Source organism: Dasypus novemcinctus, chromosome 3, assembly GCF_030445035.2.
Source record: "Dasypus novemcinctus isolate mDasNov1 chromosome 3, mDasNov1.1.hap2, whole genome shotgun sequence".
In the NCBI taxonomy this organism is placed as follows: domain Eukaryota; kingdom Metazoa; phylum Chordata; class Mammalia; order Cingulata; family Dasypodidae; genus Dasypus; species Dasypus novemcinctus.
Window position 1 is genome coordinate 36375500 of NC_080675.1, and position 24470 is coordinate 36399969.

The window sequence follows — 24470 nt, forward strand, 5'->3', positions numbered from 1 at the left end:
AAGAAGTTAGGGGTAGGGAAGCAGATGTGGCTCAACTGCTAGAGCATCCACCTACCATAGAGGAGGTCCAGGGTTCGAACCCAGGGCCTCCTGGCCCTAGTGGTGAGCTGGCCCATGTGCAGTACTGTTGCGCGCAAGGAGTGCTGTGCCATGCAGGGGAGCCCCATGTGCAAGGAGTGTGCCCCGCAAGGAGAGCCACCCTACGTGAAAAGAGTGCAGCCCACCCAGGAGTGGTGCTGCACACATGGAGAGCTGATGCAGCAAGATGACACAACAAAAAAGAGACACAGATTCCCAGTGCCGATGAGAATGCAAGCGGACACAGAAGAACACACAGTGAATGGACAGAGAGCAGGGGAGGGAAGGGGAGAGAAATAAATAAAATAAATCTTAAAAAAAAAAAAGTTAGGGATGTTTAGGGCATTCTCAAGTCTAGGCTAGGTTGATGTGGAAATGAGATATAATGCTTTTGAAAGTGTCTGAAAAATGGCAGAACACCATACTAATGAAGTGATATATTCAGAAAGTTGTCAAGGGACATGTTGACTTTCCAAGATCTCCCACTAAATCTTTCTTTTTTTAAAAATGAGCTCATGGACCATTGGGCTCCCCCCCCCCACCTCTGTTGAGATGGCCCCCTTGTCTGTTTTTTCTTTAGGAGGCACTGAGAACTGCACCTGTGGGAGGCAGGCACTGACCTGCTTGAGCCACAGCCTCTCCCTGCTCATTCTTCCCCCATATGGCTCCCTCATCTGTCTGCTCATTGTTTCTGCTCCATGTCTGCTCATTGTTTCTGCTCCATGTCTGCTCATTGTTTCCACTAGTAGTCTTTGCTCATCTTTTTTTAGGAGGCACCAGGAACTGAACCCAGGACCACTCATGTGGGAGGTCGGTGCCCAACTGCTTGAGCCATATCTGCTCCCCCTTTTTCTGTTTTTGCTTGTTGTCTGCTTGTCTTGCTCAGTGTTTTTGCATGTTCTCTGCTGGTTGTTTTTTTTCCCCTTTGTTGTCTGCTAGTTGTTTTTCTTGATGTCTGCTTGTTGTCTACTCATTTGTGTTCTTTAGGAGGCACTGGGAACTGAACCTGGGACCTCCATGTGGGAGGCAGGTTCTTAACTTCTTGAGCCACATCTGCTCCCCCAAATCTTTCTCGAATTACAAAACTCATGATTGTCCAACAAGAGAGGACTGGTTGACTAACCCATGGTGCTGCCACATAATGGAGTACTATATGCAGCAATAAAAGAACAAGGTAGAGATCATATGGTTGGTGCTATTATTGATTTTGACTCTGCTCTCTGGTAATTTAGGATAAGACAACAGGATTCTCAGTATGGAGAGACAGGATTCTCAGTATGGAGAAAGGAGATACAGATGTAAGAATGAAGAAGTCAGAGAGAATTGCTTACAGCTCTGAATTTGAATGGAAAGTAATAGTATAAACTCATGACGCATTTTTATCTTAAACAACAACTTATTTCCTGGCTTTGTTCACTGAAAAGGCCTAGGAATGATGATGAACCTCTTAAGTGCCAGAACGTGGTCTCTAAAAACATGCCCACTAGGAGGAACCAGGGATCCTTGGAGAAACGGCGGATCCCAGGTCTGGGGCTGGGTCTGGAACATCTTATCTTCCTTGCTATTGGATGGCATCAAAGACTGCTAGGGTCATGTCAGAAGGAGTCACCATAAATAGGCTCTCATTGGCCAGAGAGGAAAAATTCCAGCATCAATAAGAAAAATAAACAAATTGGACTGAAACACATCAATTATGTTTAAATGTGTTACTTCGCAAAAATATTTAAATCAAACCAAACCAAAATCAATTTGTCAAAATTGGAAGATGCTGGGAAACCAACTCATTATTTTGAAAACTGGCCAATAAAGGGAAAGAATCAAATATTTATCTTGTCTTTCCTATATGAACTGTACTATTAGGTAATCAAATAGTAGATAAGAGGAAGTTTCTTCATAGAACTATTCCAGCTAATAAATAAAGAAGGAAAGACAGAATATCACCACTTTGTAACCTCTAATTAACTAATGGATCTAGGCAATAAACATCAGTGGCTCCTAAAATCATAAAAAGAGGGACAACCAATCATAATATGCCTTCTTATAGGAGAAAACAATACAACACAAAGTAGTCTGGCCTGCAAAACTCAACTTAAATCTGATTAAACAGCTAAACCAAACTCTCAACTTATTGGGAAGACAGATGAAAAAGAATATGTTAAATAGCCCCATGGAGCCATAATCAGAAAAATCCAGACTGTGGGATTCTCTACAGCACAAAGGATCTGATTTCTTCATCAAATAAATTGCAAGGAGGAAAGAAAAATAGATGTAAAGGGAACCTGTAGATTAAAAGGTACTTAAAAGACATGTCAACTTATTGGAATGTGTGGGCCTTATCTGGATTCTAATTTTTAAAAATAGGTTAAAGAAAGGGGCATTTATGAGACTATCATAGATTTGGAAACTTGCCTGATATTTGATGCCATTAAGATTATTGCTAATTTGTTAAGGGCGATAATGGTTTTGCAGCTATTCTGGAACAAAACTGTCAGTATATTTTATTAGTGCTACATACCTAAGTACTTAGAAATGAAATGATATAATGTCTTGGATTTGCTTTAAAGTAATCTAGTGGTAGGTGAAAAGGAGGGCGGAGCCAACCCACAGATCAAACAGGGTTCGCAAGTGCTAAGCCTGGAAGCGGGTATGTGAGGGTTTGTTGTTCCGCTTTTGCCACTTTTCCATATGTTTAAAAGTTTACACAATAAAAGCTGAAAGTAAATCCTTCCTGATGTCACTCTCAGAACGATAACACTGGTGAGTGCCTCACGGTACCCACCAGTATCTCTTTTCTTAGGTTTCATGAGTTATGGAGACCGGAGCTTCAGATCATTCCTCTAGGAAACCCCATGGCGCTCCTCCATCACCCTCCTCACTGAGCTAGATGCATATAGAATTTGGGAGCATATACACCACACATACAAAAATAGATCAGAGTGCTCACTGCAGCAGCACATCCACTAAAATTGGAACGACCCAGAGATGATACACAAATTCATGAAGCATTCCGTACTAAAAAATACAGATCAGAAAAAAAATGTTCTCATGACACATATTTTGCTTGCAAGCTGCCAAGGGTGTGAAGGACTCGTGATTTCATAAAGCAAAGGCACGAAATACTAGAGAACCAAACCAGCCTGGCACAGGCATTAGATAGAGTTCATGACCAGGGTGATGGCATTGAGCTTGGTGGGTATTTTCAATCCACAATTCTGAGCCAAGGAGAAGGCATATCAGGATGACAAGGGACACTGGTTGAGTCCCCCATGCCGCTGTTCGCATGAGTGAAGCTATACCGAGTTTCCTAACTTAGATGTGTGAGAGGACAAACTGCCCAGACTCCCTAGCTGGGAACCCGCAGGTGAAAGCGATGAGGGTGGAGTTGGGGAGACTGGAGTGAAACCGAAAGCCTCATAACTGGATGTGGGCAGTGGGAGGAAGAGAAATTAGAGGCCAGCAAGGAAGAAACTCTGATCTGATGCTCATCATGAGCTCAACACGGCACCTCGAGCCCTCGGGATAAAACCTGCTATCTGGCATAGCTTCCGTGGCTTCTGTTTCTTATGTCAGCCTCGCGAGACTCTGTGCCCGGTTGTGCCGTCCGAGGTTAGGGGTTTCTTGTGGGCTTCCTCTAAGCCTAGAGTTCACCCCACTGGGGCACTTCTCGTGCTGTTGAACTTACCCTCTGCTATTTTGTCTCTCTCACTAGCCTGAAACCTCCGTGAGAGTGGGGGAATTTTTTTTTCTTTTTAGGTCTGTTCTTTGTGATAGCTCATCCCATAGCATAGGGCCTAGAATACATAGGCGCTCAAAAAAACATTAACTGCCTGGTTGAAAATCACGATGGAAGCAGCACAGAGCGGCGGTTAGGAGTGTGAGCTTTGGAGTTAGATGTGGGTTTGACTCCGGCCCTGCCCGCGCACTCTGCCCATGCACTCTGCCCCCGCACTCTGTTGTAGTTCGGAGAGTCTATGACCAACTTATTACCAGACTTTAGATGTTGTAAAACACTTTGGGATTTTCCGGGAAGGGATAAAGCATATAACTGGCTATATTTCTAAAACGTAGAATCCAGAAAAGCAATCCTATTAGAATTTCACTGTGCACCTACCTGGAATGGCTTCCGCGGATGGCCTTAGAGATGACAAAACCTGAAATTCTGACTACCCACTACCCAGAATCCCTCAGACTCATCGTAAAGGGTCAGGTGGTGGAGGGGATAAATGAAGACCTTAGGACGGAACCACTGCAAACCTGCGCATCTTCAAACGTGTATCTCCCTCCATCTTTGACATTTTGACTGGTTATCTCATAGCTGTGAGAATCCAGGTTGATTGCACTTTGGGCTCCTGGAGCCAGAAATTCTTGCCAGATTTCTTCCACTCTCTTGGCTACATCCTGCAGGGGCTGTTTTTTGAGATCTTGGACAGCCAACCAGAACCTGAAGCAGAAGCATAAACACACCATCAGTCCTGGGGCTCACCACTGGACCCTGCTGGAGATAGGTCCTGGAATGGACGTCCCATGAAACTCATCCTGCCGCTATCCCCCAATCTGCCCTAAGGCCACTACATCGGGCTCATGGAGATGACAGAGATTGCTGAAAATACAAAGGGTGCTCTACTATTGTGGAATCTTCTTACGAAGTGCACATAAAGAGATAGATGTGCTTCCAGGGACCATAATGAGATGTCTCTCCCTCTGCATAAAGGTTTCTCAACCTAAACACTATTGATGTTCAGGCCAGAAAAGGCCCAGCTTTGTTGGCAGGGGCCATCCTGTGCAATGCAGGATGTTTAGCAGTACCCCTTGCCTCTGCCCATCAGATGCCAGAAGCACTCCTCAGGTTAGAACAACCAAGAATGTCTTCAGGCATTGCCAAATGGGCCCTGGGAGTAAAACCTCCTCTGCAAGAAAACACCTCTACACACGTGGTCCTCTGCTACTACACAGACAACGCGAGGCCCTTTGTCAAATCTGGTTGGGATCAGCTGGAAGCATCAAAATGAAGGAAAGCCCACCCAAGGAGGCAGAACCCCGGGATCTTCAAGGATCGCTGAGCTGGAGTGAACTAGCCACTCGTGACGTCGAAGGAGGGACCCAGCCTATTCAGGTCACCTCCGTGCTCAGCCTGGCGCGCCATCCATGGCTGTAGCCCTGAGGGTGGGCTCATGGGGAACAGGTTCACGGGGAAGCCTTCTGCTGAAAGATTCTCCAGGGGGTGCCAGGGAGAAAAATCTCCCGCTCGTTGCCTTATTTGCTGCGCTTTAATCCCTCACCTCAGCACCCACGTTCGTGGAGCTTTTGGGAGAGCTGGGGATGAGCTCTTTTCTGTGGAGAGCAGCAGCAACCTGAGGGAAAGCCTCCCAGGCCCTGAGGATGGCTCCCAAAGTAGCCCCGGGGAGGGGAGGACTTAGTCCGGGTGGAACCCCGTCTGCCCAGTGAACAGGGCAGACCAGTTCCCCCATCAATGAAATACGAGGACAGGTCCTCAGTCCCATGGTTTCCACAGCCTTGGGAATCACACAGTCAAGTCAACCAAAGTACAGGGACAAGAAAAGCTGAACCACGACACGATGGAAAGTGCATTCAATCTGTCGTGGAATTTCACCTGTAGTGAGATGTACTTTTTTTTCCCAAAGGTTAAGCCTGTTTTTCTGTGCTCTTTGGAGCCAAGTGTGCAGCTCAAAGGCGCCACACAGTGGCCTTCTGTAGTAATGCAGGCCCGTTCCCTCCAGGAGAGAAGACGGGAGGGAAGAATTGGAAAGCTGTTAACTTTGGTGAATTGCTCACGTGGGGACTTGTAACTGGAGCTGGAGAGTGGGTCTCCTCCACCCCCCAGGCTAGCTTCCTGCGTCACCCTCTTTGGCCTGCCATGAAATAAAGGAGGGGGCCGGAACTCCTAGGGGAGACAGTGGTCCCCGTATGATGAGAGTAGTTATAAGGCAGGTGAAATTTAGGCTTGAAAAGCTTGAAAAAGGAAGCTGGTGGTGTTCATTTCTCAAAGTCGCTTCTGGGGCCAGGATCCTTCCCAACCTCCCTGGCCCCTTCTGCCACTGTCGGGAGGGACATCACCCTCTGTGATTTCCTGCCCCTGCTCCAGTCTGCTCTGAGGAGGAGCTGTGGACCCCCTCTGGGCAGGCCAGGACCCTGAGGGCTCGGGTATCTTCTGATGTGGTCACTGAGGCCCCAGGGTCCCTTCTCCAGGATTATGTGGGAGCCACATTCATGCATACCTTCTAGCTGGGGATAGAGGAGGTCTGGAGGTCATGTAAATGGAAGTTTCTGAATCAAGTTTAAGAACCATTTACATAAAAAATTAAGTTACACTGTGCCAGATAAAACCAATTAAAAAATTCACAAGAAAAAACAACAGACTTGCTGGAAGAGGAGGAGGGAGAGGTAGGATGTGATTCCCTAGACAGACGTGTTCTCTCCCTGCATCCATGGGGACTGTCCTCCAGCCTTCTGTCTGCTTCGGAGATGACCTGCCTTATGCCTCCTAGGTGAGAGCAAACTGCTGTCACTGCTGCATCTTGACATCCCATACTGTTTGCATTTACCGGCTCGAATACCCTCCGTCTCAATTTGAAATTCAGCGCAGGGTTTGGTTTGTGTTTGCCATCTGCGAGCCCTGCGGCCCTGAGCTGGGCACTCCAAGTCCCAGCTGTCTGCCGCGTCCCGTCCCCCCGCCGCTTGCAGCCGAAGGAGCCGCGGCAGCTCCTCCCTGCACATCTACTGTGGGGCCAGAGGCCCATTGAGGCCGGTGCTTTCTGCTCTTATCAAACGCCTGCAGACTCCACTCCTTCCCGAGCATGCCAGTGGGGAATGAAATGCCAATCGCGGCGTCAAATCCACCCAGCCTGCACTAAGCCTCTGCGGCTCGCCGTGACTGGCAGGCCACAAGGACACGGCGGTATCGTGGAGACCACCTGTCCTGCTTCTCCCCAGTCACTGCCGATCGCCAGAGCCACGGGCAGCGGCCATGTGCTGGGAGCGGATCTGTGTGCAGGGCTGAGAAGGGCGGGAGGGCGCCATGGCCTTGGGGGAGAGTCAGCCCGGGCTCAGAGGCCCCCGGGGTGAAGCGGGAGTGGAGGGGACTTGTGGGCGGTCCGGGGGCTGCCTCAGGTGGTCTCTTCTTTCCCTCAGGACCTGGACACTGCCTGGGCAAGGGTTTTCAACTGAAGGCTGGCGGCGCAGGAGAAACCTTGGGGTGGCCGGCCGTTCTCCAACCTGCCAGGGGGTCCGGACAGCCCCTGCGTTGCTGCCTTACGTATCTTTTCATAAGCTAGAAGGTTCACGGGCTAGAAAACACTGCCTTGGGCTCATTCCCGGAAAACAGCGAATTCAGTGGCAAAAAGAAGGGTTTCTGTGCCCTCTGCTGGCCAAGAAAGCCCTCAGGAACAACAGATGAAAAAATATAGCCGCCGGCCGGTCTCAGATCCTCTGGTACCCACATTAGTAACCACCGCCACGGCCACCGAAGCTGAGTTACGCCCACTGGGCAGGGGCCGAGCGCTGCGATGTTCCCGGGGTGGTGAGTGACCTACTCCTGCGTTTGGTCAGGTGGGAATCCCGCTGGGCCGCGTGTATGTTCTGTGGTCTCCCTGCGTCTCGTCTCAGGGCAACTGTTGGAGATGGGAGCTCTGGAGAAGAAGCTGGCAGCTCCCCTGCGCTCTCTTTTAATTGCTTCTCCTTTCAGCTGACACCGTGTGGCACTGGGATAATCAATCTGCAGGTTCGAAGCACAACTCCGTTCTCTCAGGAGATGTTACAGCTCATAAAAAATGTACAGGACGCTCTTTGCTGCAGGTTTTGATTTTTAACTCGTGCCCTGCCAAGCAGCAGAAAGCGTCAAGCCAGGGAGGACAAAGATGCGTGCAGGGGAGGTGAAGTGGCGGGGGCGCCCTGGGAAAATGCACAGAGAAGGGGAACGACACGGTGAAACGAATCACTGGACCCCGTGAACTCAAAGGCGCCAAGCAAACAGTTGCTGCTCCGGCCCCACCCAGTCAAGTAGAGCCCGGACTTGGCTGCCAATGAGTTAGAAAAGGAGAAAGGAAGGCAGCCCCTGCCACAGAGCGCTCACAACCTACTAAAGTGCTATTGGTGGCACAAGGGGCTGGCCTTGTCCCTTCCGGTCCCTGGAGGTGGCAGCTTCTCCCTTCCCCCCCATCTCACAGACTCACCCAGAAGAAAAACAATCCAAGGGGACTTCAAATTACATTATGCCATCACTGGAATCTTCCTTTAAAGGATGTAAGGTGATGTTTTGCTGTTTTAAGAGCAGTACCAGTGTCTCTGTGGTTCTTCTTTTTGGCATTTTGAAGATTTGATAGAAACACAACCACTTGACTACTTACCTTGCACCTGTAGGCTGTGCAATAGTAAAAATGTTATGACCTATGCACTCCTTTTACTAGAGAAGTAGGAGCGAAGCAGATGTGCAGAGGCACTTTGCAACTAGCCAAGTTGAGCTGTGGTTCCTCTCTCTCTCTCTCTTTCTCTCTGCCCTTCCTTCCTTCCCTCCTGCTCCAATACTCCAATGCCAATTGCCTGGTTCTTGGCCAATGGCTGATGCTAGGGAGAAGGGACAGCCCGGTGTGATCACCACGACAGATGTGCAGGACCCCTGAGCTGTGCCAAATTGCAAAATTCCAGAGCAGCCATCCACATGGACCATGGTAGAGGGGCACATACGGCATCTGCACAGTGGCCCCTGGGTGCCCTGGACAAAGGGTAAAACTTAGTCAGCTATGAACCCTCAGAACCCAGGCCTTGGTAGGTGATAAGCCAATATCTGTGGCCAAAGGAATGAATCAGAAAGGAAGGGGAAGAAACCCCCTTGTTATTGGTGGCTGAAGAGTCCTAAAGTTGCATGATTTAATTCTGAGCCATTCCCTTATATATCCAATTATGCTGAATATCATAAAAATGGAATTTGGGCCCCCAGAGAGGATTTTAGAGGCTCTCGGGCTATACTTTTTATCTCCGGCTGTTCTATTTTCTTTATCCTCTTTCCTGATATGGATGGTGGGGGGCCCTCCTTAGATCTGGATTTATTCAAGCATGCTGGAGGCATAGCTTGGTCCCTGGCACACTCACATATGCTCACACACACCCTTTAACCCAAGATTAAGTGCAGCCCTCTTGGCACGGGACAAAGGAACTGTTGGAGTCACAGGAGGTAAAGGAGGATGAGGGCTGCGCACCTGCAGGGACACACCACTCGGTGCTTAGGTGCAACGTGTATTTCATAAAACTAGTCTGAGCTTATATGTGGCTCTGCTTATACCAGGGCTTTCCAGAATGAAGGCCCCAGCTGGGCAAGGCAGCCCCCAGCCCACAGGTGCTCCACCTCTCACAGTGGCTGGGACCCTGTGTTCCTTCTTCACACTCTCCATAATGGTGCAGGGGCCGGGGGGCTGTCAGGCCATTTGCTGGCTGAATATACAGGTACAAAGGGCATCTACGCCATGCCATCTAAGGACCCAAAGAGCACAGGGATGACAAAGGAAGAGGAGAAGGACTCCCAGGTAGAGGCTCATAGGGACCATACAGGGAGTAGGAGCTGGGGCTGAACAGGGGACCCCAAGGCCACCTGAGTGCGTTCTGCTGGCCACAGGGGGCTGCGCTTCCTAAGCAGCACCTCCTTCCAGAGATCCCAGGGAGGCTGGCTGAGCATGGCCCTAGGAAAGAGCCTCAGAAATCAACCTTCTGTTAGAATCACTTGATTAAGAATGGAAGTGAAGCTCTGAGGTGTGTTTAGAACAATGCTACAGCTCAAGGAAAGCACTCTCCTGCCCTAAACTGAGATCAGATGCTCAGCCTCATCTGGTCTTGTAGACCAGATGAGCACACAGTTAGTTGGTTTCTACATATCCTCCCAAGATTTCATGCGTGGGAGAGTCCTACTGCCACCCTTTGCTCATTCAGTTTTCCAGCTCAGAATATTCTCCCTTGCTCTTCTTCGTATGTTGATATCCTGTGTCTTCTTCAAGATTTGCCTGCTTTGGCTCCCACTGATCCCTCACTTTTTGACACACTTCTGAAACAGTTCTTAGAGTTTGGACCCACTCGCATTCATTTAATGATATAATTCAGGGGTTCTTCATCTTTTTTGTTCTATGGACCCCTTTGCCAGTCAGGTGACAACCACAGACCCCTTACTAAGTCCACACTACACTACGTATTATTTAATAAATATATCACACCTGCACCAACACATCCCCACAAGAATGATGTTTTTTTTGAATTTCAATTCAAGTTCACCAACCCCGTGCTAAGAACCCCTAATTTAATTGTTTCTTGTGAATTTTTTTTCCCTCAAGGACCTATAAGGTCTTTGCAGGCAAAGATCGTGCATCTTGGTTTTCTTGCCTCCCTCAGCAGATCCTAGTGGGGCTGGATGCAGCACAGGTGTGTAATAAATATCACTTGATTGATGAATGGGACTAAGATGGTCTCTAACTCCAAATAAATAACATGGATTTCTGCACATTAACACTGGAGGGTACTATACTTTAGGCCCATAGTATATGCTCTAACTTTTTAAAGTTAAAAAGCATTTTAAAAAATTAATGAAACTATCCTTTTTGAGAAAATGCCATTGAGAGATGGGAATTAGCCTGGCAAACCTGGTGCCAAGAAAAAAAAGGATGAGTTTTCCATCTTACCCATTAAGGAGTCATCAGTTTGCTAAGAACACAAAGGGGCCTTAGATGAGTCACATTTTTATGTGACTCTGATTCTTCAACTACTGCAGTGAAAGCCCGAATGGACCACAAGTTACCATGCATTTCATGACCAACTATCTCTTTCTTTCTAATGTACCTCTTCCCTTTTCCCTTTCCTCATACTAGATCCTATGCTTTGAAAGATTTATTTTTCTTCTTCTAAACAGTAATTATTAATACAGTAATACATTTTCCCTCATCTTTATTAGTCACAGACCAATAGAAATAAACAGATGTTCTCACTGGTACCAGATGAGCACAGTAACCACTATACAGTTGCTGTGGTTTTCTTGAAATTCTGAAATGAGACCAGGGACCCCTCTTTCTTCTGTTAAGTCAGTCAGGTATTTAGGACCCCAGACTGGAAAGCTTTGGAGGAGAGAGTCTTGAATCTGTCCGTCTACTCTGAAGCTCCATGGGCTTATTGTTTTAGTAAATGAGTGATGTCTTCAAATCAGTTTGGCCATCCACTTATTGTTGAAGACAATAAGTTGAACAAATATCATGTGGACTTCAAGAACTAAAAACTGCGTTTATTGGCAGGTTGTAATGGGGTGATCTCAACATTGCCTGTTTTAGTTACTTCTTCCCCATTTCAACCTTAGCCGGACTAACTAGAATTTGAACATGAACCATAATAACTCTTTATTGAGAAAGGGAAGCAGAAAGAGAGACATTCTGCTTCTCTATTCTCATACAACAGTCACAGGGTACAAACCTTTGAGAGACTTACCTGAGGTTTTCTGAACTGAATTCGGACTCTAGGAATCGTAAAAACTGGTCCCGCCCCACCTGGTCCTTCAATATCTCGTCAAAGGAGAAGCCCCATCTCTTTACCCGCTGTTGGCTGGGCTCTTTGCTTTGAGGAGGGGAAAAAAGGTTTAAGAAAATGATCAATATCAGACAAATGCCTGTGTCATATTCTCTTCCACAACTCAAATAGATTTTGCTGTCACGCACTGAAGGGAAATGTCTTGTAGATACGTGACAGATGATATAAAAACCTGCAGAAACCCCACAGGCAGGCTTTTGTGTACCAAGAGCCAATGGCAAAAAGTCTCTTTCAAGGAGCTTCTGAAAGGGGCAGCGTGAGGGACACACGATGCCTGTCAACTGGCTGCTGTCCACAGGAAATGCAGCAATGCCGTGTACTTGCTTGCTCTGGACTATTCTGTAAGTTATGGGCCCAACTCTTGACTCCAAAGTTTTTTCACTTTTACTGTAAGCCAGAATGATTCATGGATCCAGTCTTTCATCAAAGACATTGCCCTCCACTTCCGCCCCTTTCTCAATACAGAGGGGAGAAACAGAGCCCTGATGATTGGAAGGTAATTTCCTTCAGCTCCTGCCTTTCCACGTAAATTCGCTTGCTGTATGTATTCCCCTGGCCCTTCGAGCTGCAATAGGGTTCTAGTTCATGTGTCAAATACTGGAACTCCTTCCCACTCCAGGTGTGGTCTGCAGACCCTCAGCAGAATCTCAGGCCCCACTTCAGACCTGCTGAATCAGAATCAACTTTTGAACAAGATCCCTAAGTGACATGTGCGCATTAAAGTCTGAAAAGCATTGGTGTAGCAATCTTTTTTTTTTCTTAAACAAATGCAAACTTTTTATTACCTCTAACAGACTTTAAGTGAATAAAGTCACATTTCCTCTTATGGAGTTAGCATAGTCTCAATATTTATCTTAGTAAAAAGGGGAAGAGCGTTTGTGTGTTGAAAAGCTTAGGAAAGCAAATAGCTCCAGATCAGTGCTGCCCAACAGAACTTTCTGCTATGAGGATGGAAATATTCTATCTCTGTACTATCCAGTACCATCACCACTGGTCATACGTGGCTACTGAATACATGAATGTGCCTAGTGTGATTGACAAACTGAATTTAAAATTTATTTTAAACTAATTTAAATTTAAATAGCTTCGTGCAGCTAGTGCTACTGTAGCAGAAGGCATAACTTGAGACTTAAACCATTCAGAACCGACCCTTCGATTCCTGCATAGATAGACATAACCAGCAACAGTAGGATCCTCTTAATCAAAGGACAGTGATGGGGATTATGTGTTTGGGGCTTGGGGAAGCTCTTGCTGCACAATTTTGCATCTCCAGGCATAGCCCAATAGTGAAGTTTACAGGGGTAGACAAAGCCCATTGGGCCAATGAGCCATCTCTTCCAAAGTGCCAGGCTGGGTCTTTTTCAAGATAAGAAGACAGGTCCTGGATTCTCTTGAACTTAAGCCACAGAACTAATCTTATCCAATAACTTTCCAGGGGACAAAAACCCCCGTTTAGGGAGAAATCCCCTCAGCAGTAAATTGAGGCTGGCAGTAAATTCAAGCCCCAGAGAGTGGAGGACCCTGTTTCTTTCTGCCAGCGTCATGCTGTGACTTGGGGTGGATGCAACCATCTGCTCGTAGCTAGTCAAGGTTTCAGAACTCTTCAAGGTGGTGCTGGGGCAGCTAAGCCCCATTGAAGGTGGTGCTCAGAGAGCCTGGTGTGGAAAGTCATTCGGACTTACAGTGACTGCCTCAAAGATGCACACTAGCCACCAGCATCACCATTTTCTGGCACCCAAGTAGAGTTCATATTCACCCCACCGGTTCCTTGGTGGTAGAAGGGGTGGGAGAAGGGCCATTTGCAAGGGTGGGCCAGAAAGCTTGGGATCATGCTGTAGATGCAGAATTGAAGGCCTGGGACAGAGGTCAAGGATGTCTAGCAAGTAGTAAGGTCACCTTTCGGCAGAAACAAAATAGGCTTGGCAATAGGCATCCAGCACCCACAAGCTGCTGTCTCTACCTGGTTACTCCAGATAGGTTCTTTTTTCCTAGTACTCTTTGGCCTTTGGGGTTGTATTCTAATAAAAACTTCTCAGATACAACTTTCCTCTACATGTCTTTCCTTGAGCAATTACACACATCATCCCATTTAGAACAGATCTGAACATGTTGCTATCACTGAATAGTCTCTTGTGGCTATAAAATAATTCAGAGAATCAAAATACCTCTGGACATCCATCCCCAGGTGACTGGTACAATAATCCTCCCTTCACTGAACTCAATCAAACAATCCACAGAACTCACAGCCCCTTTATTTCCATCCAGTGTGTGAAATGCTCCCTTGAGACATATTTTGTTTTACAGTTTTGTATCATCATTTAGCTTTTTAGGGTTTATGCCATGGTCTCACCAGCTATCCTGTGAACTCTTTGAGGGTTTAGGGACCATGTCTTGTAGGTCTTTGTATTCACCACAGCACTTTTCACACTGCACGTGTTCAATACAAAAAAGAAAAAAAGAAATAAATCAGAAAGTGTGTATAGTGATGTGGGTAATGTGGCCTTACAAACCTACTCCTTATCCTAACAGAATTTTCTAATTGCTAGTCAGGTGCCTTTTTCTCTTATTTGTCCTCTTTGCCCATTGATGCTCACCAAATTCTTGCCTCCCCCTGGGCAGCCCAAATGAACAGAGAGCAAGGATGGATGGCTCTCCAAAGATCACGTCTTTCATTCCAACTGATCTCTCAGCCAAAAAGCATGAGGAAAATCTCCCAGGCTAAGAGCAGAAAAGCCAGACTCAGAGGAAGTAGCCATGTAAAAAGGTGCTCATGTTTACAGGGTCTGCTGTGTGCCAGGCACAGTGTGCAAGAAATATTCCTTACACTGGCTCATTTGAAAATCAATAGAGGCCATGGAGGTAGATATTTTTATTTAAATTTATAGAGGTCAAGAGAATTGTCCAAGGCCACACAGCTTGTAAGTGATAATCTGAAGTTGCAACCCAGTTCTAACTGTGTCCAAAGCTTGTTTTCTTTTTCCATTACAAAAATACCTGACCTGCCTTCCACTACATTTCATTCGTTTGATGTCTATACTAAGACTTGTGGAAAGATGTAATCTGTCTTCAAAAGACTTTTGAGGGGAGCAGATGTGGCTCAAGCACTTGAATGCCCACTTCCCACACTGGAGATCCCGGGTTCAATTCCCATTACCTTGTAAAGAAAACAAACAATGAGCAGACAATGAGCAAAAACAAATGAGCAGGGACAACCCAGCAAGATGGCAGCAGAATAAGGAACTCCTACAGTCAGCTCCTGCTTCAGGACTGTTAGTAATCACCCAGAGCTATCTAAAGCATCTGTTTGAGGTCTCCAGAAGACCAGAAGAGTATCCTGCAACTTCATTGAAAGAATGAAAGGAGAAGACTGCCCATCTGCAGAGAAGATTTGTAAGTAGAGCCCTCCATGCCCCAGAGGCAGGTGTTCATCCTCCACTGGAGGTACAAGTTGCCTCAGGAGTTTTTCTGCAGCTGGAATTGGAAGCTCCACTTCCCAAAAATGGGGGAGGAAGAGATGGTTGGGCACCAATGTACTGATTAGTATATTTGGCAGGCTAATGTATAATCCTAAGAATAGCTCAAGTTTGAACCTGTCTGGATCAGAAAGAGGCCAGTAGCCACCATCTTAACTCTGCACCTGACAAGAGGGGAAGCAGGGCGGGTTGAAAATCACAGTGCTGGTAGGGACCAGTTTCTTTCACCCAGATTAGCCTGCAGCCCTAGCCTAGGCTTCAGTCCCACCTTTGGCAGGGAGGAAACTGGCAGGTCCTACAGCAGCCTACCTGGGCAACTGTGGTCACACTGAGAAAAGGGTGTGAAGCTTAATCAGTCTTTCTGGGCAACTTCAACCTAGGCCTGCACAACTTGGATTATTCCACACAGCTTTGGCTCTGTCCCTACCCCTGGCAAAGGAGAAAGCTGGGAGAAGCTTCACTGGTCCCTGGGACAATGAGGGCAGCTGAAGCCTCCACAGCTTATAGCACCAATTACATCTTTGGCTACTACCACACTACCAGAAGGGAGAAAGGGCAGAAAGCCCTAAACTAAAGAGAAAGGGAAAAATTGCACCTAGAATAAATATTCTAGTAAGCCAGATGCTAAGACACCAACAAAAATTTACAATCCACACCAGGAAACAGGAAAATATGGCCCAGTTTAAGGAACAAGATAAGCCTCCAGATGACATAAAGGAGTTGAGACAACTAATCATAGATGTTCAAACAAATCTCCTTAATAAATTCAATGAGATGGCTAAAAGATTAAGAATATTAAGAAGGATATTGGATGAACACAAAGAAGAATTTGAAAGCATACATAGAAAAATAGCAGATCTTATGGGAATGAAAGGCACAAAAATGAAATTAAAAACATATTGGAATCATATAAAAGCAGACTTGAGGAGGCAGAAGAAAGAATTGGTGAGCTTGAAGAAATGGCCTCTGAAAGTGAACATACAAAAGAACAGGTGAAAAAAAGAATGGAAAAAATTGAACAAGGTCTCAGGGAACTAAATGACAGCAAGAGACATGCAAACATATGTGTCATGAGTGTCCCAGAAGGAGAAGAGAAGGAAAATGGGGCAGAAGGAATATTTGAAGAAATAATGGTAGAAAATTTCCCAACCCTATTGAAGGACATAGATATCTATGTCCAAGAAGCACAATATACTCCCATCCAAAAAAATTTGAATAGACCAACTCTGAGACACATACTAATCAGAAGGTCAAATGCCAAGGACAAAGAGAGAATTCTGAGAGCAGCAAGAGAAAAGCAATGCATAACATAGAAGGGATGACCAATAAGATTAAGTGCTGATTTCTCACCAGAAACCATGGAGGCAAGAAGACAGTGGTATAATATATTTAAGATACTGCAAGAGAAAAACTTCCAGTGAAGAATCATCTTATATCCAGCAAGATTGTCTTTCAAAAATGAAGGTGAATTTAGAATATTCACAGATAAAGAGAAACTGAGGGAGTTTGTAACCAAGGGACCAGATTTGCAGGAAATACTAAAGGGTGTGATACAGCCTAAAAAGAAAAAACAGGAGAGAGAGGCCTGAAAAAGAGTCTAGAAATATAGATTATATTAGTAAAAGTAACGAAAGTGTCAAAAGAGTGGTGACAATAAAATATGGAACATAAAACCCAAATATTCAGGAATAAAGTTAATCAACAATGTAAAGCACTTGTATTAGAAAACTGTAATTCTATATTAAAAGAAATTTTAAAAGCCCTAAGTAATTGGAAAACATTCCATGTTCATGCATTGGAAGATAAATAGCATTAAGACATCAATTGTACTCAAATTGATATAAAGATTCAATGCAATCCCAATAAAAATTCTACCAGCATTTTTTAAACAAATGGAAAACATGATTATCAAATTTATTTGGAAGGGTAAGGGGTCCTGAATAGCAAGAAACATCTTAAAAAGGAAAAGTAAAGTTGGAGGACTCTCATTTCTGAACTTTAAATCATATTACATAGCTACAGTGATAAAAATTGCATAGTACTGATGTAAACACAGACACACAGACCAGTGGAACTAAATTGATGGTTCAGAAACAGACCCTCACATGTATGGTCAAGTGATTTTTGACTAGCCCGTCAAACCTACCCAGCTCAGGCAGAATAGTCCATTCCAAAAATGGCGCTGAGAGAACTGGATATCCATAGCCAAAAGAAGGAAAGAGGACCCCTATCTCATATCTTATCCAAAAATTAACTAAAAAGGAATTAAAAACTTAAATATAAAAAAAAGAACCATAAAGCTTCTAGAAGAAAATTTAGGAAAATATCTTTAAGACCTGGTGGATTCTTAAAGGAGATAAGAGGAGGACTGAGATGGACTACTCATGTGTAATGAATGTAGAAGTTTTAGTTAGCTTTAGTGTAAAAGTGTGATAATGTATAGAGTTGATGGTAATGCATTATAGTGAGTAACAGCTGGTTTATAAATGGGGATGTGACTAAAAATCGTAGTCTAGGGATGTAAATGCCAATTGACAGAGTGCTAGAGAGTAATCTAGGGACAGAATAGCACAGTAAACCCAGAGGTGGATAAGAATTGTGGTTGATTACCATCAGATGCAAGAGTGTCTTTTGTTAGCTAGAACAAATGTACATCACTATTGGAGGGTGGTGGGAATATGGAGAAGCATGGGAAAAATACAATTAAAATGACCTATGGACTGTTGTTAGCAGTAATAAAGTAATATTCTTGCATCAATGCCAAAGATGTACTGTGTTGATAATGGGGGGAATATGGAAAATGTGTGCCAAATATACACTATGGATCTAGTAATAATCAGATACTATTTTCTCATAATCTGTAACAAATGTTCCACCATGGTGTGGTGTGCTGATAGAGGGTGTTGTTTTGGAATTCTTCACATGTGCATGATTGTTTTAAGTTTACAACTTCTGTCTTAAAAATATATTTAAAAAATAATAATAGAGTGGGTTGGGGGAAATTACATCAAATGTAAATTAAGGACTATAATTAGTAGTAAGATTTTGATGATATTCTTTCATAATTTGTAACAAATGTCGCACAACAATGCAAGGTGTTGGTGGAGGGTTGATATATGGGACCCCTGTAGATGTTATGCATATTCGCTTTGTAAGTTCACAACTTTTACTATACACTTATTATTTATGTATGTTCATATATAAATGATATATTAATAGGGTAGGTTGAGGGAAAATACTTTGGTTAGTAGTAATATTTTGTGGATTATCTTTAATCATCAGTTAAAAATATTTAACAACAATGCAAGGTATTGGTCGGTATGGTGAGGTATGAGAGCCCTGTATATTGTTATATATGTTTGTTTTGTAAGTTCACAACTATTACTATACACTTATTGTTTATGTATGTTCATATATGAGTGATATGCCTCAATAAATTTTAAAAACTTAAAAAAAAATGAGCAGGAAGCAGATGTGGCTCAAGCAGTTGAGTGCCCGCTTCCCACATGGGAGGTCCTGGGTTTGGTTTCTGGAGCCTCCTAAAGAAAATCAATGGGCAGACAATGAACAAAAACAAACAAACAAATGAGGAGCAAACAGAAGAGGGATGATGATGGACAACTACTATACCAAGGAACCAAGAGAGACTACAAATGCAATCAAGGGAGCCCCATCCGTAGGCCCAATGGGAACACAGCCTCCTCTCACTTAGAGGTGGAGTGGACATCACCATCTCAGAATCCTCAGGACTGAGGAATGAACTATGGACTAAAGTAGACTTACTGGTATTGTACTATAGACTTATTGTGATTCTAGCAATGGTAGAAATTATATAATTGACGTGAAGGCAGTGGCCACTCGAGGTTCTGAGAGCAGGGAGAGGAAAAAACAGGTGTAATACAGGGGCATTATTGGGACTTGGGAATTGTCCTGAATGACAGTGCAATGACAGATACTGGCCATTATATATCTTGCCATAATCTAAAAATTGTGTGGGAGAGAGTGTAAACTACAATGTAAACTATAAGTCATGCTTGGTGGCATATGCTCCAAAACGTGTTCATCAATTGCAAGGAATGTACCTCAATAAAAAACAAAAACAAAAAAACAAACCCCCAGCCTATCAGACTCAAGAGACCACAATGTCAAACACTAAAAACAAAACAAAACAAGGCAAAAAAAAACAGAAGAGGGCGCCAATGTGGCTCAGTGGTTGAGTGCCAGCCTCCCACATATGAGGTCCCAGTACCTCAAAAAAAAAAAAAAGACTTTTGAGTTATTAGAAAAATTATCAAACCAGGGACTGTCCCTTAAAGAGAAAATATCCAATGACTCCATGTTAGGCTCAAGGCAATTGAAGGAATAATCACAATCATATTTAATACCCCAAGAACCACCTGACAGTCTCAGATGCTCCAATGGGGAATGTTCCAAATATTTATTGCTGTGTGTAACAAGCCACCCCCAAACCTAGTGGCTTTCAGTAGCAATTTATTATCATTGCTCATTATTCTATGAGTTAACTGGGTTCATCTGGGCAGGCTTATTTGAGGGTATCTCTTATGTAGCTGTAGTCGAATGACAGCTGGAGATTTAGTCAATCAAAAGCTCGACTGGTCTGGACATCCAAGATGGCGCATCATATGGCTGCAGTTGATGCTGGCTGCTGACCAGGAGCTCAGCTGGGGCTGTTGGCCAGACCACATGACTTGGGCTTCTCATAGCATGGCCACTGGTTTCTAAAAAGGAGTGCCTCAAGAGTGAATGTTTCAAAAGACTGAGGTGAAAACCACGGGGCTTCTTTATGACCTATCCTTAGAAGTCTCATACTTTCACTTCTGCCACACTCTATTGGTCAAGCAATATACCAAGGCCAACCCAGGTTAAAAGGGAGGGAGATGGCACCTCTTGAAGGAAAGAGCGGCATATGCACACAGGGAGGAAAGGCACTGCTAAGGCCATATTGAGAGAAGGGATTCCACAGGAAAGGGGCTCAACCACATTATGGATTAATAGCTCTGCCAATCTCACTGGGCATGGGTGGCGTAGCAACAGTCTCTGTCTAATAGCAGGTCAGACTGGGAAGTGAATGCCAATGATGTGGTAGGATGGGCCAGGCTCCTTGTAGCTCTTTGCTGATGTACCCGATGCTCAACAGAGAGGGAGAGCTAAACCTAAGTCACATGGAGAGAGCAATCAACCAGTTAACTCTTCATGCACGAACCACAATTCTGCCAGCAATGCCAGAACCACAATCTGGTTAATGGTATTGTGTTGGTTTGAAGAGCGTCCCCCCAAAAATTCATGTTCATCTGGAACCTCAGAATGTGACTCCCTTTGGAAGTAGAGTCTTTGCTGATGTAATCAGTTAAGATGAGGTCCTACTGGATTAGGGTGGCCCTAACTCCCTGTGACTGGTGTCCTTATAAGAAGAGGAGAGGACACATGGAGACACAGACAGAGGGAGAATGCCATGTGTTGAAGGAGGCAGAGATTGGAGGGCTGGGTCTATGAGCTAAGGAATGCTAAGGATTGCCAGTGCTCTCTGGTGAAGCTAAGAGAGGCTTGGAACAGATTCTTCCTCAGGGCCTCCAGAAGGAGCCAACTTTGCTGACTCCTTGATTTCAGACATCTGAAACATTTGTTGACTTTAAGCCACCCAGAGGGCAGTGTTCTGTTTTAGCAGCCCCAGGAAACAACACAGGCACTAACAGAACACTTTCCATGGGCTTCCCTGGGACACTCCCCTGAGACACTCCCCTTGTTTAGACTTCAGATCCTCTCCAACCGTGATCTGGCAACTTTGGGCTGCTTTTTCCTTAATGATGAGCCCTGGCTATCACCATTTTCTTTAAATTAGACAATTACTCAGTTAGAATTTCCCTCAGATAGATTTGAAGTCTAGATGCCCATTTTTTTAGAGGGGGGCTTTTTGTTTGTTTCTGAATACACACTTTTTCATTCTTGGGTTTCAAGACCCAATAGCTGGTCTATGAAGATGAAAGGATTAAAGCACAGATTCCTATTATTATTATTTTTTTAAGGAGATGACAGGGATTGAACTCAGGAACCTTGTACACGGGAAGCAGGCACTCAACCACTGAGCTACACCCCCACTCCACAGATTCCTATTATTTGTGCTACACCCTGCCTCATCTTGCCAATCGTTCTGATAAACAGCCATGGACGTCCTCCACTGGGTTGTCACAGGCTCCACATGGGCAGAAGCAGCATCTTCCTCCTCTTGACACAATCCTGACTTTGGCTGTGATGACCCCTGACCTGGATATTGCAGTGGGTCTGGCTGGACTCCTTTGCCATTGCCCAGTGTGAGTCCAGAGCCCATCTCAGATTGAAATGAATTCCCACGGGATTAGGATCTCGTGGCTCCTGCTTCCTTACATGCTGCCTCTCTCCTTCCACAAGCCTTGGCCTATTTTCACTAAGACCCTCCTTCATATGAAGCATTTGGGACTATGGGAGATTGAGTTATGGACTCCAGAAAGAAAAAAACAGCCCTGTTCTTCATCATAATCCACATTCCAGAGGGTGTGAACCTATTGTAAATAGGACTTCTTGAAGACGTTACTTTTAAAGAAGTTGTGACCTCACTGTGAGAGTGGCTCTTAGTTTGGATTACTGGGGGGCTTTATAAAGAGAACCCTGAGGTCACAGAAGCCAGAAAGGGGAGGACATCACTGTGGGATGGGAGACAGAGGTACAAGCCAAGGAGCCCCAAGGGTACCCGCAGCCAGCACCAGAACCCCACAGGCTTCGGCAAACAAGTCTTACTGATGTATTGATTTTGGACTACTTCTAGGCACAAAACCATAAGCCAATAAATCCTGTTGTTTAAGCGAACCCACTATGTGGCATTTGTGTAGCATTTCTGGCAAACTAAAACAGGAAGTCTCTACTGAATTTTGAGGGAAGGAGGTAACTATTGCACTGCCCAGTAGCAAGTAAGTTAAAAATCACATACTTGACATTCTTGTGTTTAAAAGGTACTTGGTTCTCTCAGAGCTAGGGATTTTCCTGGCCCCGCAAAGCATCCTGGTTTCTACCATCACTCTGGCTTCTCTCTCTTCCCTTGCTTTTCACTGTACCTGAGTTCTTCTCTCTCAGGAACAATTAACACATTCTCACTTTCTCATGTGGCACAGTACTACCTCCTATCTTTGTTGTTTGAGCCTCTGCCAACACTCCAGCCCTCAGGTCCTTGCTTTCTGCCCCAAGAGGCTTATTATTGTCCTTTGCCAAACAACGAGGAATTCTGGGACCAGGCGGTCAGATGGCATGTTTTATTTACCTTGCTACATGTGTGTCTTGGGAGACCTTCTTACTCGAAACATAGCACAGAGTAGGTTCTCAATACATATTTGTTTAAACTGAAATTGAGAAAAGTAAGACTTTATTGGTCATCTTCAGCCTTTGTTTCATGGGCAAGAACCATCTCTATGCTAAACTGCAATGTTGGCACTGATCCCAGATTCTGCTTTTCCCGGGACAGTTTCCTCACATCATGGCCAGCATCTGAGTGGGGAGGAATGTTCTACTGGAGGATGATAAGCAGGGTCTCATCATCTCCCTTCATTCCCATTTGTGTCTAAACAACAAGAGCGGAACCTGGGCATGAGCTGGAGGGGTGGGAAAGACCCCTCCGGGGTAGAGTGCAAAATAGGTTGGAATAAAACAACAGGCCAGGTCACTGCCATTTCCCCAAACTACCTTCTGCTTCTTTGCCAACTTTCAAGAATGAAGGAAGACTTTCTAGTTTCATCCTGGTGAATTTGGTTCATTCATTTATCTCTCCTCCTTCTTCAAATACTGAGGAAATAGTCAGGGAAATAACCATTTCTCTATCCACCCATCTGACCTATAGTTTTGAGTGCCCGCTGTGTCTAGATGCTGTAATAATTACAGTCCTGTTAGGAAAGAGAACCAGGGGGACGGTTTGATATAGAGGAATGGGTAGATGGAGGTGTCCCCTTTAGATTGAGTGGCCATAGAGGCACCATATGAAAGAGTTGGGGTAATGGATATTCATGATGGGAGCACAATGTCGTGAATATAATTAATATCAATGGATTGTACACTTGAGTGGTTAAAGTAGGAAACTTGAATTGTGTATATGTGTGATGGGTTGAATTGTGTACCCCAGTTTGGACATAGTCTTGGTCTTAGTCCTTGTACGTAAGATTGGTCTCACTGAATCAGGTTGGGCTTTAATCTGGTTTATTGGAGTCCTTCACAGGCAGAGTAAAAATCAGATGGAGAGAGGAGGCAGAAGAGGCCACCATGTATACTGCCATGAGATAGGAAAGCCAAGGATCCAGCATATTCAGCAGTCAGCCCCAGAATGCCACAGCCTTTGGGGAATGAGCACTGTCTTGCTGACACCTCAGTTTTGGACTTCTCCTAGCCTCAAAACCTTGAGTCGACAAAATCCTGTTGTTTAAGCCAATCCATTGCATGGTAGTGTTAATGAATGTCTCAGGTGACTGATGGACACAGTGCTTTGCGAAGCACCGACCCACACAACTGCTGAAGGATCTCTTGCCAGTTAGGGATAATAATCTATCTAATCAGGACTGCCCATTAGAATTGCCTGGGGAGATTTAAAAAAAGATAGCAATGCCCTACTCCCAGAAATTCTGATTTAATTGGCCTTGGGTGAGGACTAATCACTGGTACTTTTTATAAGCGCCCTAGTGCTTCTAATGTATGGCCAGGGTTGAAAGCCAAGACCTTCATTTTAAAAAATGGCAGCCCCCCAAATTGCTGGGTATATGGAAAGAGTGATCAGCTCTAAAGAGTTGATCAGACAGTAAAACAATGTCCAGAACCAATGATTCCCTGATCAATGATCCCTAATGAAACAGGCTAAGAGGCAGAAGTAGAGAGGAAATATGGAAAAAAAAATCTGTAGTACACCGTCAGGGGGATTCAAGAGGATAAACATCAATAGAACAGAGCAGACAGCTGAAGAAAAGAACAGTCAAAGAAATATTAAGAATTCTTGGAAATGAAAAGCGTGATTGCCAACCATTCTTCCCAATAATCAAGAGGAAAAAAGTACATTAGGAGAAAAAATCTCAGAATGGAAACCACTGAAAACCAAAGTGGTGACTCTGAAGATTTATTAATCCTTTGACTATAGAACAAAAACATTAATAGAAATTATAATATGGACATTACTATCATATTTAAATAAATATTACATACATTAATAATATATTATAAATATATATGGCTGCATATTATTATAATAAAGAAAAGATAGGAGTTACAGCATCTCTGTACGTGAGGCCCAGAATTCCTACGAAAGGATTTCCTGAAGGGAGAATTTGA

General features: G+C 44.6%; 1 protein-coding gene across 5 annotated transcripts in view; it reads right to left on the reverse strand.

Moving 5' to 3' along the window:
* RGS6 (regulator of G protein signaling 6) overlaps positions 1-24470 on the reverse strand; it is a 620371-nt gene that overhangs the window by 39255 nt on the left and 556646 nt on the right. For all 5 annotated transcript variants that reach the window (XM_058293121.2, XM_004452000.5, XM_012522723.4 and 2 more), the window contains exons 14-15: positions 11548-11673; positions 4333-4519 (exon numbers count right to left, since the gene is read on the reverse strand). In XM_058293121.2, the coding sequence (XP_058149104.1) occupies positions 4333-4519; positions 11548-11673 (313 nt within the window). The remainder of the gene's footprint in view (positions 1-4332; positions 4520-11547; positions 11674-24470) is intronic.